The 12,333-nt window shown below is 45.8% G+C and overlaps 2 protein-coding genes and 1 long non-coding RNA gene across 7 annotated transcripts in view; 1 reads left to right on the forward strand and 2 right to left on the reverse strand.

The window, feature by feature from the left end:
* Positions 1-1,868: 1,868 nt before the first annotated feature.
* On the reverse strand, positions 1,869-5,693 carry LOC109256881 (uncharacterized). Its single transcript, XR_008419625.1, has 2 exons — positions 5,417-5,693; positions 1,869-5,174 (listed from the first exon to the last, which is right to left on the reverse strand). It is a non-coding gene; the product is annotated as an uncharacterized LOC109256881 (long non-coding RNA).
* Positions 5,694-5,707: 14 nt separating this feature from the next.
* On the reverse strand, positions 5,708-7,773 carry LOC128775012 (collagen alpha-1(I) chain-like). The gene is made up of 3 exons (XM_053895380.1): positions 7,593-7,773; positions 6,865-7,098; positions 5,708-6,447 (listed from the first exon to the last, which is right to left on the reverse strand). The coding sequence occupies exons 1-3, from the start codon at positions 7,771-7,773 to the stop codon at positions 5,708-5,710; spliced, it is 1,155 nt and encodes a 384-aa protein (XP_053751355.1).
* Positions 6,043-12,333, forward strand: part of ARHGAP21 (Rho GTPase activating protein 21) — a 136,500-nt gene continuing 130,209 nt past the window's right edge. For 3 of the 5 annotated variants that reach the window (XM_019432586.2, XM_019432588.2, XM_019432590.2), the window contains exons 1-2: positions 6,043-6,155; positions 7,570-8,029. In XM_019432586.2, the coding sequence (XP_019288131.2) occupies positions 7,952-8,029 (78 nt within the window). In that variant the 5' untranslated portion in view covers positions 6,043-6,155; positions 7,570-7,951. Of the gene's footprint in view, positions 6,156-6,351; positions 6,568-6,727; positions 6,745-7,569; positions 8,030-12,333 lie in introns of those variants that run through there. The other 2 variants (XM_019432587.2, XM_053895546.1) reach the window with 2 other exon arrangements.

Genomic DNA, 12,333 nt, shown 5'->3' on the forward strand with positions numbered 1-12,333 from the left:
ATCCTTTCTTTCTCATTTGATTAATATGCTCCTTTATTTCGTCTTCTTGACACCCCCCCCCCCATTTAAAAATGTTTTCATAAGTCTTTTGATTTGTTTCCCAACCATCTTTGATCAGGATTTGCTATCTAGATTTCTGTTTATAAAAAACAGAGTGGAGGAATTATTTTTTTAGTACCTTTGTCTTCCTGTTGGATCCAGCCAATGAGAAGCTTGGAAGAAAGCAAGAGGGTGGGTTTGTAAAATGGGATACAAGCGTGGCCTCTCTCATGGTTGCAAAGTCTTTTTTTTTTTTTTTCCTTTTATGTTGCAATTTTTAAAAATTAAAATTTAATTGAAAAAATCTTTTAGGAGAAAAGTTATGCAAGCCTGCATCTTTCCTCTTAAAGTCCAGATGTGAATTGCCACATACCATCCTGCAATCCTTTCCTATCTGAAGGAAGAACCCTTGGTTAGTTGACTTTTGGATTAGTAGGGAATGCAGGCAATTACAGGAATAGAGGAATGTAATCTACAGTGCTAGAGAATATTAAAAGACACCCAGAGTTTTAGTGAATCAAGTAATGGAGATGTTTTAAGATGTCTCTCCTACTTCTGCTCCCTGAAGATGAAAAGGGGAAGCTAGCTGATTTTTTGCATTCTGTTGAAAAAGATTTAGTTGCTCTGGATTAGGTCTGTAGTATCAGAGTCAATTGCTAGCACAGTTTCTTAGTTATAATAGTTAGGACTTAGTATTCCACTCCAAGATAATAAAAACATATTTCAATTTTCCAGTAATATGAGTTTCTACGCAGATTGCATGATATTTTCACACGATGTCCTGGATCATATGTATTTGGGTGGGTGGAAATATTTTAAGAACTTGTCTCATATTTTAAGGAAAATTGGAATGCTTATAAATGGAAATCAGGATTCCTAGGATAACATAAAAACATGTAGATTTTTATGCTTATTTTTTTAAATCTAGAAATACAATCTTAATAATGCTGATAAATATGACTACCAAACAACTCAATTTTAATTGAGGAGATGCTGGTATAGAAAAATAATTTGAATCTAGAAGAAAATGTTTGATACATGATTATGGATAAGCTATGGGCTAATATTTTATAACTGACAACAACACGCAAGTGATACTCATTTCTGGCATGGTCTTGAGGCCAAAAAGCATCTCAGTCAACAGAAGTGAAGTAAAGAGATAAGATGTGGCATTTCTGGAAGTTGAGGGCCACACCAAGACCTCCTTTAGTAGACACCTCTTGTGATTTATACTATTTTAAGCATATGCACACAGACATATATACACATATCTTCCTCCACTCTGGAGAGTTGTTGGTCAGCCAGGAATTTCTTGAGGTATAAATATTTCTGAATAACAGTGAAACAATCATCATTCCATTCTTGAATAATTTTGAAGTGATTACTATGTGCAAAAGCTGCAGTAGGCATTATGGGGGCCTGAAGAGAAGTAAAAGCCCCAGGAATCTTCCCTACAGAAGTTTATAATGCAGATAGAAAAGGATACAAAATTCAGTTACCGTTAAATAATAATAAAAGATCGTTTATGATCAAGGAGCTAATTAACAGCAACAAACCAAAAAGAAAAACCCAAGGAGAGCACTAGTTTAGAGGAAAAAGAAACCACAAAGCTGAGGGCAGAGAAATTATTCAAAAATACCTATTGCGTGCGGCACTTTGCTAGGTACTGTACGCATTGAGTTAAATAGTGTCTTTCCTTTAGATTCGAAATTAGTAATTGATGATAGTAATCATGAGGCCAGAAATAATGTCATCTATCTCGCCAATGAAGAACATTAAATTAGTAAATCATTTACATCACTAATGTAAAAGAGGTGATGACGGAAGAAGAATCTTAGAAATTATTTATTGTGGAAAATCACTCCCTTCTTTTGATTACAGTAGTGAATGCTTTGCTAGAGAGGTGGGCTTTCTGGAGCTATTCAGTTCAACATCAAAGGCCTTTTCAAGGAAATATTAGCAGGTAACGTATCTTTTTAGTATTGTATGAAAAGAAGTCTACAGCATTGTCCTAAAACCAAAAAAAAAAAAAAAAATGCTCACTCTTCTGAGAGCCATTGGTCTTAACTACCTCAGACACATAGTTTTGCAAATGCTTCATCCCAAATTACACATTTCATCTGTGGAATTCAATGGCAAACACTTGTGCCTCTTAGAATTGCCAGCTTCTATATTCAGAGTAGAAATCATCCATAGTTTATAACAGAATGACATTAGACCAGAGGTTAAGACACTTGGCTCTATTTCTGGCTCCGACATTTTTCCTTGATTGTGGTTCACCAAAACAATATTATTGTGTCATTAACAAAGTCAAAAGTTACATTTTAAGGATATAGTTCCCACATTTAAAAATGTCTTGCCTACATTGTCAGAATTATAGTGTACAAGACCGTCTGGTAGTTATTATTAATATAGCTGTGGAAATTTCTAAGAAGCTAGATTATTAATTGGCTTTGCACAAAAGAGGAAAATATTAGCCTTCCAAAGTAAAACAAAGGTGGAATTACTGTTAGCTCTTGCTTACCCATTGTATTTAGGGTAAAGAAAACTATCAAGATATCAACTGTGAAACCCACAGTTAGTTCCAAATCTCCTTTCAGTTAGAGTGATCCCCAAACTCATTGTTTCACCAAATCTCTCACTGGAGCAGTTAACAAGTAGCCGCAGGATGGAAGTTTGGCTCCTTTTCCTTTCTCTTGCCCTCCCTCTGGTGGAGGTGTTAATGAGTGAAATGCCCAAGATGGGCAGCTGAAGGGAACTCCAAGGGTTTACATTCTCCACCAGTTACACCTTTGGCATGGCGAATGACTGGCTGATGGCTGCCACTTTATAGACACCCAGAGAGTGTCCACAGTGGTCTGCTTAGAATGCATCTAAATGAGAGCTCAAACAGTTAATAAAATACTATTATTGCTCATGCCTTCAAGAAAGGAATTGGCCTAATTTTTAACTGGGTTAAAATGTTCCTAATACATAACAACAAAATGTTATAAAGAGTAGGGTTCCCAGTCCGGGAGACAGGATAAACACCTGCTTTATAATAAGACAAATAATGTAATCAGAATAATGTTTTTACATTTTGAAAGTCCCTTCACACGTATTATGTCATTCGACACTCTCAACAGCCCAGCTAGCTAGGAAAGGTGATGTCCTACTCGGAGGTCCCAGGAAAGGACTAGGACCCAGGTTTCCCAACTCTTAGTTCTGTGCTACTGTCCCTGTCCATCAGGATAGCCTAATGCACAGATACATATGATAGCAATTTATCACAATGGTTCTCAAAAACATTCCCAAATTTTTAGAACATCATGATCATTCCTATCCTAACAGAAATAAGATACATATAACAGTAACTTATCATAATGGCTCTTAAAAACATTCCCCAATACGGAACATCATCATCATGCCTAACCCAGAGGTGAGATTAAATTAGTTACCCACAAAGCACACTAATTAGCGCATAATAAGCTAAGTAAGTGTTAGTTAATATTGTTGTTATGATTATGAAAAACCATGTTGGAGTATCGTGTTGTAGTACAGTGTTGTGGAGAAAAGCACGGACTCTGGAGCCCGTCTCCTGGGCTTAATCCTGGCTCTGTCACACAGCTATCTCCTTACATTGTGTGCAAAGCTCTTGAAGGAATACCCAGCACAGAGGCAGTGCTTTATAGATGGCAAGCACTCTTATTACTTGATAGCTCTAGTACTCGGACACATAAATAATAATCTGCCTTAAGTCACAAGGTAAATGATGGAGCCAGACTGTGATCTGGATGCTTCCATTTACCTCTTATAGAAATGTCTTTCTAGGTTATGTTATTTTTCCACACTTCCTAAAATGGGTTAACCTCCTTTTCATGTCTCCTTCCATGGCCAATATTTACTCTCCTTTACCAAACTGAAAATCTTTTTCAAAATCAACATTTATGAAAATTTCCATTGCAAAAATCTTAACCCTAGATGTCCTCAGCGGTGAAGTACTCCATGCATGCACATTTGCATTTGTAAAGAGCTGTTTTGTGCTTGAAATTGTTTTCCCTTTCTGGGCATATTCTATAAGCCCACTAGAGGTACGCTACTTGAACCCTGCATTTCTATTCACTTCTTGTTAATTTACTCAACAGTATCTAGAACTGGATACTGCTATAGCCCAGTGGGCTATTCAGTAAATTACCAAATGACTGGCAGGCATCCCCTCTATTTTATTCTTTTTTTTTTTTTTTTTCCTTTCTTTGTTATTGGCTGACTAGTTTTGTCAGGGGCTGTCACGAACATGCAAATTTCATGGCCATATAAAGATGATGCAGTCAAAGTCTTTCCTCTAATTGAGGCCGAGGATTTAGTTGTATATTCTAAATGTTTGTCACCTTCCACTCTGAGGAATATTAAAAACTAAGGCACAGGTATTCAGGCTCCAGGGAGTGGTGTCCCCCCCACCTCCCATCCCGCCCAAATCAAGAAACAGGACCCCTGGCGGCGGGCAGGGAGCAGGGGATGGGCAGGCGTCTTAAAATCTCAGGGGATAGAGTGGTTAAGAAAGAAGGAAAAGGTAAGCAGATCACATAGCTTCTTGGTTTTGTTCTTTTCCCTCAGGATGGTGGTGGCAGCTGATCAGACACAATAGCTGGTGGTCCCCTGCCGGTGTGAGGATACAAATGACCCTCAACAGCACCAGCAGGAGGACTGGGAAAAGGAGAAGGGGTGTGTCTGGGAGGGGGCGAGGATGAGGGTGACAAGGTGACAAACGCCGCCACCTCAGCGGGCTACCCCACTCCAGCCGGACGGGGACTGGAGCCGGTGAGCCACCTCCCGGGGGGGTGAGGGGGTGGGAAGGGGAGACAGAGGGGCGGTGGCTTTTCCTACCGGGGGAGGGGCCAAGGGTGGAGGGAAGCCTGAGTCAGCAGCGCCTGATTGGCTCTTGTTTTCTCCTCGCGTCTCCCGATTGGGCCATTTGCAGCGGGAGATGTTGTGAGGCGCGGCGGGGCGGAGCCAGCCGCCTGCGGTCTGAGGCAGGCCCCGGAATTGGGTGGGGAGGGGCGGCGGTGGCGCTCGGTCCCCGGAGCGGCTCTGACCTGTGGAGCGGCGCAGCCACCTTTTCCTCAGTTCCGCTAGCCGCGCCGGCTTCATTCAGCTGTCTGCAGATTTAAGAAGGAAAAATAATTGAATGAACCACGCCTCGCTGCGACCCCCTTCCCCCAACAGGAGAAGCAATTTTGCTGTTGGGCGTGAAAAGGACACTCCCGTATTATCTTCAAGTCACACGTCGCATCTCTGGTTCTTTCCCCTCCCGCAGCAAAAAAAAAAAAAAAAGGGGGGGGGGGCAAAGATTCGCCAAGATGTGTTCCTCGCAGTCTGGGTGGGACCCGTGACCCCTTACATTCGCGAATCCAGTCATAGAATTGTCCCTGACGCCCCTGACGCCAAGCACCGAGTCTTCCCCAGTAGAAACCTCGGCTCCTGGCCGCTCCCGCTCTGCCCTCGGGAGACAGGAGAAGGCAGGGAAGGTTTTGTGTGAGCCTGGTTTCTGGGAGGGGTGTTGGCGAGCGGGGCGGGGGGGGGGGGCAGTGAGGGCTTGCAGGTCGGAGACGCCTTGGGAGGGGGTTGGAGTGAGTACCCCCTACCCCGGCTAATCCCCCTTCTCCAGCGTCGGTTCCCGGGACCGTATTATTCAAGACAGAAAATATTCAGCCTCAGAGCCTCCCCTGGGGAGGGGAGGGGAAGGAGGTGGAGTGGGAGGAGGTGGATCCAGGGAGGAAGAAGCGAGAAATCCGCCCCCGGGAAACAGCTCGGCGCGGCAGCAGAGCGAGGCACTTCTGTCACTTGGCGATCGCGGGCGCCCGAGCGCGGCCCCGGCCCGGCCCGGCGAGGCGAGGGGAGAGTCCGGCGGCCGCCGCCCCGCCCCACGCCCTCCCGCGGCGGCCGAGAGCCCGGGGCCGGCCGGGGCAGGTCGCGGCGGTGCCTGGGAGCGGCCGGCCGGGGGCGGCGGCCTCGGAGCGCGGCGGCGGGCGGGCAGCGCCGGATCGTCTTCCCGCGCCGTCCGGCTCGCTCCGGGCGTGCGGGGCGCGCTGCCTGGGGCCGGCCAGCCCTGAGCGGATCCTCTCGCCCCGCTTTCTCCGGTGCGTGTCTGTTTTACTTTCCGCCGTAGCCGACAGGGCGCAGCGCCCGCGGGCGGGTGTGGAGAGCCCGGCTCGCCGCGGGCTCCCTCCCTTCCCGCCACCTCAGGCCACCCCGCCCGGCGCTGGCGCGGGGCCGGAGGGAGTCCGCGGCGGGCGCCCGGCGGGGGCGGAGGGGCCGCGCCCGCGTGTGCGGAGCGAGGGAGGGCCGGAGGAAGGAGGGAAGGGCACAAAGGCCGGCGGCGGGCGCCGGGGTCCGGCCGGCCGGCCGTGGAGGAGGGGCGCCTCCCGTCCGCTCATGAATATTAACCGAGCCTGCGGCCTAGCGCGTCCCGGCCGGGCCCGGCGCCCGGCCCGCGTCCCCCCTCCTGCTCGCTGTCGCGCCGCGCAAGCTGGGCCAGGCGGGCTGGGAAGGGTAAGCCCTCCGTTTGTTTTTTTTTTTTGTTTGTTTGTTTGGGTTTTTTTTTGTTTGTTTTTTTGTCTTTCCCCCGGGTCTCCCGACACCTTTTTAAAAGTACATATTTGGGCCGCCCTTCCCGGGAGATCGAGATCACCGACCCGCCTCTGGAAGGGGCGGAGGAAATCGTGGTAGGTGGGTGGTGGTTTTCTTTTTCCTCTTTTTTTTTTTTTTTCTCTTCCCTAGGTGGCCCCAGGGAAAGGGAAAGATAGCGTCGAATGGTAGTTTGGGGAGAAGCAAGTAAATAAAAGTTGCCCGGGCTGCGGCTTCGTTTCTGTCGCTCCGAAATAATGTCCCTGAAACGGAGCTGCTTCCGAGTCCCACCCGCGGCCGCGCACACCTCCCCACCCAGCCCCGCCGTGGGCCAAGCAAAACAGCCGCCTCCTCCGGGGCAGCCTCGGGGCGCGGGGGCGCCGGGTGCGGGCGCCCAGACTCCCCCGGCTCGCCTGCAAACGCCGGCCAGCCAGCGCTGCCGGCCTCCGAGGCTGGCTTTTTGTTTTTATTTTTTTGGGGGGTGGTGGAGAGGAGCGAGCAGGGGTTTTGAAAAGTATTATTCCATTTTCATCTTGTGGGGAGAAAACTTCCGCTACGCCTAAGTGTCTGGGTGATGCCGGAGAGCGTAGACACTCTCTCTTCTGCCCAGAAAACACACTGATGAAAATGCACTTGGAGAAAAGGGAAATTCTTTCTTGAAGGCTGCACACCAACCAGGCGTGTTTGACGCAACCACCGTGCAGTTCTGAGGCTTCCCTCTCTCCCTCTCTCTCTTTTTCCCGATTTATAGGAAATCAGGACAGTTTTCTCTAGGAGGATTATTTCCTCTTTCGTGCGTGAGGTCCATCAGCGTGGACCGAATAATCTTTCCAAGTGGTGGAAAGGCGAACTTGGTGTAGACATGTGGCAAGGCTAAGGTCAGCGTCTGGAGAAAGTTCATGCCCTTGTAACCATTCCCTGTTCCAGGAGAGATCTCTCTGGGAGCTGACGTTCCAGCCTTCGAGACCCACTCGGATTCCTCCTGGTCTGGGAGTCACACCGAGGAGGAGGGGGACCGCGGTCTGCAGTTGGCCTCGTTAGCTGCCGAGAAGACCCATCGTCTTTGTTTTTCAAGTCTTGAGAAATGGACGAAGACGGTGAAGTCAGTTGAAGTCCGGAGAAATAAATCATCGGGGCGTTTTGAAGGGGCTTCATCAAAACATTTCATTCCCTGGCACGTTACTTGTTTCACCAGCCCTGCACCTCCGGGAGCCTGGTGTGGAATTCTTCCCTTTTTGGTGTGTGGTAGCATTCCTCCCCCCAATGTGGACTCCAAAGGGTTGGTCCCTTCTTTGTCATTTGAAATGAAATGATGGCCACACGTCGGACTGGGCTACCGGAGGGAGATGGTGACAAGCTCAAGGCCTGTGGGTCCCCCACGTGTGAGGTAAGTGCAGAGGCAGCATCTTGGGCCACTGGCCCGCGGGGTGTCCTGCTGGCTGGGGGGTCAGCTGACAGGCTTTGGGCCCTTTTGCACTGGTTTGTGGGAACGCCCCCGCTTGACCCTAGGGCGGTGCAGCCTTGCCCATTTTTGTTTCCAGGAACTTCCAGCCATTCTTCTGCAAGAAGGGTTTCCTCATTTTGAAATGCCCCATCATGCCCCATCACCTCAGACTTGGGAATTCTCCCCTTGCAGGTGGCTGGGAATACTTTGACGGGTGTCTTTTCCTTCAGTCCCCGTCCTCCAGCAGTTTTGGAGTTGGGCTGCTTACGGGGTGCCTTTGTGCATTTTCGTGTGTCCGTCGCCAAGATTTGCCCTCAGAGGTGGAGCGAGGGGAGCTGGTGACGCTTGTTGCCACGGGACCGCAGTCTCACTTTGGCTTTGATGGGTATTCTGGCTTACCGTTGGTGTGGACCTCTGTTCTGGGTAGAAAAACAGGTCTTTCCCCGTGGACAGTTTAAGCACAGCCTTGGAAAGAAAAGATTTATAGAGTTGTAACTCCAACTCCCTGAAAAATCTCCTGCCTTTGCTGTCCTTTTATTTATGCCTGCCTTTCACTGCTCAGAAGTTCTGTGAGCCGCCCCGGGGGGTCAGGTGGCTTGCATCGCCTTTAGCCCATCGCCTCTGGGAGGGCTCAGAAGATTCTGTGCCAGGCTTCCTGAAATTTTTTGGAGCAGGCAGGACAGAAAGCAGAAAATCCATTGATTTATTACACCCATGTACCCCGTTGCCTCTCGTATTCTTTTTTCTCTTCATGTTTGGAGTTCTGTGATGACTATATTGTGTTTACTTGGTTATTGGGGATTTCTGTAATTTGCTTGCTAAATGCGCTGAATTTTAAACTTTACTTTTGAGCCGTCTCTATTTTTATTGACAGATGGGATAGATAACAGTAACATCCCCCAAAGAGCCTTTGCTCTCATTCTGTCATTTGTGCTTTGCAAGTGTTAAATTTTAACTTTACGGCCACGGGTTCTAGTTCTGAGTGTGTGAGTTTTGGCATTTTGGTAAAAATGAGTCAGGGTGAATTTTTGTGTTTAAAGCATGCAGAAGAACTTGCTTCCTGTATCTGACTTCATACTGGATTAGAAAGTTTATGCAGAAAATACAGGGAGGTAGGCAGAGTATGCCATTACTGCACAACTTGTTAGAACTGTAGGTTTGCAGTTGGGACCAGTGTTTTACTTTTTGACACCTGTAAACACCTGCTTGCAGGTAAAATGTGATTAAGTATAACACCACAATCCTCTGATCATGGTAAACCATAATAACTCCTTTTGGAAGGCCTCCCTACAACTTTGGTGATTGCTTAATGTGTATTGTAGTTACATAATAATATGTACTGTGGTCCCAAAGCCTTATTTGTCATTGTCTTGTGAATACTTTAATTAGCATGCTATTTGCATTATATTTGCAAGAACTAATGTTATTTGATTTTTTTTTTTTTTTTTTTTTTTTGGTCAGTTAAGGGTTGTCCTGAAACCAAGAATTTCTAATAGACACATCTTGTCCTTGGCTAGAAAGCAATGTTTCCAGTTGCAAACTTGGCTTATATTAACACTGACAGTTATGTATTTTTTTAAGGACTGTGAAATTTGTTTTCATTTGGATGTTACTGCTGGGATGGCCACATTATTTCTAGTTTGGGAAACAAGAAAACATTACATTGCCTGTATTTTGCTCATTTAAAGGTTATACACAGAACTTGAGTTTGGTGTTAAGCTATAATATTGTTTGGGTTTTTAAAGAATAGGTATATAGCTTACATTCTATGCGAAATAGAAATAAAGGGGCTATATGCTATCAGACAGCATCTTAAAATCTCAGGGTAAGGAGTAATTATTGCCTGTTTCATTGTTGTGTATTTAGCTCTCATTGATACTTCTGAAGCATGTTAAATCTCGTATTTATTAGTAATAAAATGAGACTTGCCACTGGAATACTTTGGGTTGATAGATAATTTAAGTCTTTGACACTGCAATTAATTTTTGTGTTTAATTTTATTAGAAGTATTACATTCTGAAGTAATACTGTCATTCTTTAAAAAATTTTAGAAACCGATAGCTATGTTCCTAAATGTGTGTTTGAATCGTAAATTGGTATGTGTTTTAACCTAAAAAGAGACGAGCATATATGTCTTAATATCGATGCTGTTGATCATCCAAGAAACTTAACTGTGCAGGACAGAAGAAATCGATGCAGTGAATTAATAGAAATCTCTGATTCAGGATTTATCTAATTAGCTAACTCCACTTTTTATAGATAAGGTCTATTGCTTTGTTGGAAAACATTCAGAAACTTCTTGTTCATCTTCTGTATTAGAATCTAATTGTGTTGATACATGAATAAATGTAAGCACCACTCCCCAAGAATATATCAGAAGGTTAAAAACCAAACAAATAACAGTCCTCTTCAAATAATGAATTGTGACAATTTCGTAGAATGTATTTAAGGATTGTGTGGTAAGGATAGCACAGTTCTCTTCATACAGAATTAAATACTTTAGATATCTGAAAATATGGTTTCCCGCACTCTGAGCCGGCTAAGTGTGCTTTGGTGTATGTGTGTGTGTGTGTGTGTGTGTGTGTGTGTGTGTGTGTGTGTACAGCCTCATCTGTGAAGTGTTCTGACAGCCAGCCTTGAGGAGCTTTGCTTACAGAATCACTTAGTTTAGATTTGGTGATCTGATCACCCCTTTCATACCCTATAGAGCTCATCCTTTAGGGTCCAGCTTGCTTTTTTTTTTTTTTTTTAAACCAAAGGCAAAAACTTTTTCCTCAGCTTTTTAGAGCACGTTATTTTTCCTATTTCTCATATTTATTTCACTCTGTCTGTAGGCCCTCGTGTTGCCCAGCGATAGAATTTTTAGCACTTTTCACTGCCTGTTATCAAGACAGGCTTATTTACTAATGCTAATTAATTTCTTTCCTTTTATGGCGTGCTTCTTCATCCAGCCTGAGATTATCCTGTGACTACAGTGTACCATAGCTGATGAAAGACAATGGTTGGTTGATTTTGGAATGGTGTAAATGATACAGGAAGGCATTTTCCTGTGTATGAACTCACGAGAGTTCATCCTTTTGTTGTTCTTTCTGGAATACCTGTGCACTTTGCTTCGATCCCAGACCCCCTCGTTCCTTCTCAGGTGCTCTCCTGTTCTCTGTCTCTGTCCCTTCCTCCCTCTGCTTCTTCTTCCTCTGCTGCCCCTTTCATGTTGGCTTTACCTAGAGCCAGGCTCTTGCCATTCCTCTACTCCTCTCTTTTCTCCCTGGGTTTCATTTTACACTCTCCCATGGCTTTATTCTGCATGCTGGTGATTCTAAACTTACAGCTCAATCCCAGGTTTCATAGTTGATCTTCAGACCTATGGAACCTTTTGCCTCTTTACCAGTTTTTTTTTAATCCAAAAAAATGCCCAAAGGCATTTCAAATTTAACAAATTCGACTTCTCTTGCTGAGTTCCTTCTTTCTGTGAGTAGCAACGCCACCTCCTTATCTGTCCCCATCAAAGACCAGGTTAGCACCCTTGACCCTTCTCTCTCCTCATTGCTCCTATCCAAAGTCCTGTGGAGTCTGCATTTCAAATCCCACCGCCACTACCCGAGTTCAGGTCAGCGGCTTCTCACTTCCAAACTCCTCTCCCAGTTGCCCAGCCTTGTCACCAGCCAACGCTCTGCCCGTGCAGTCGTCAGAGTGCTCCTCCTCAACGTTCCCCTGTAGAAAACAGTTTTCGGGCTTCCCACTGCCTTTGGAAGAAAGGCACCTGTCCAGCCCTTCTCCTGTCATATGTCACCTCTTCCTACACTTCAGTACTGAACTGCTGTCAGGTCCGCTGGGGCAACACAAGTCTCTCCGCTTTGGGCCCTCACAAATGCTGTTTTCTTTCACCCTTCCCTCCAGCTCCCCCTCCTCCACCTGCCACCCCTCCATGCCTGATTTTGACTCATCATTCTGGTCTTTTCTTCAATTTCACTTCATCAGGAAAGCCTTTCCTGATCCTCCCAGGCTGGATTAGTGGCCCCCAGTGCAATATCCCCCAAACACCCTGTACTTTCTCAGGAATAGTCCTTACGTGTTTGTTTGTCTCTATTCCCCCCTGGACTGCAACCTCCATAGGAGCAGGTGCCATGTTTGTTTCTACTGTGTCTGGCTCGTAGTAGGTGCTTAATAAATATTGTGGACTTAATGAATGAATACATAGGAAAGGCTTTAATTTTTATTCAGAGTTCACTTAGATTCCAGTGTATTGT

The sequence above is a fragment of the Panthera pardus genome, unplaced genomic scaffold (assembly GCF_024362965.1).
Source record: "Panthera pardus isolate Hobbes unplaced genomic scaffold, ASM2436296v1 HiC_scaffold_6, whole genome shotgun sequence".
Taxonomy (NCBI): Eukaryota; Metazoa; Chordata; class Mammalia; order Carnivora; family Felidae; genus Panthera; species Panthera pardus.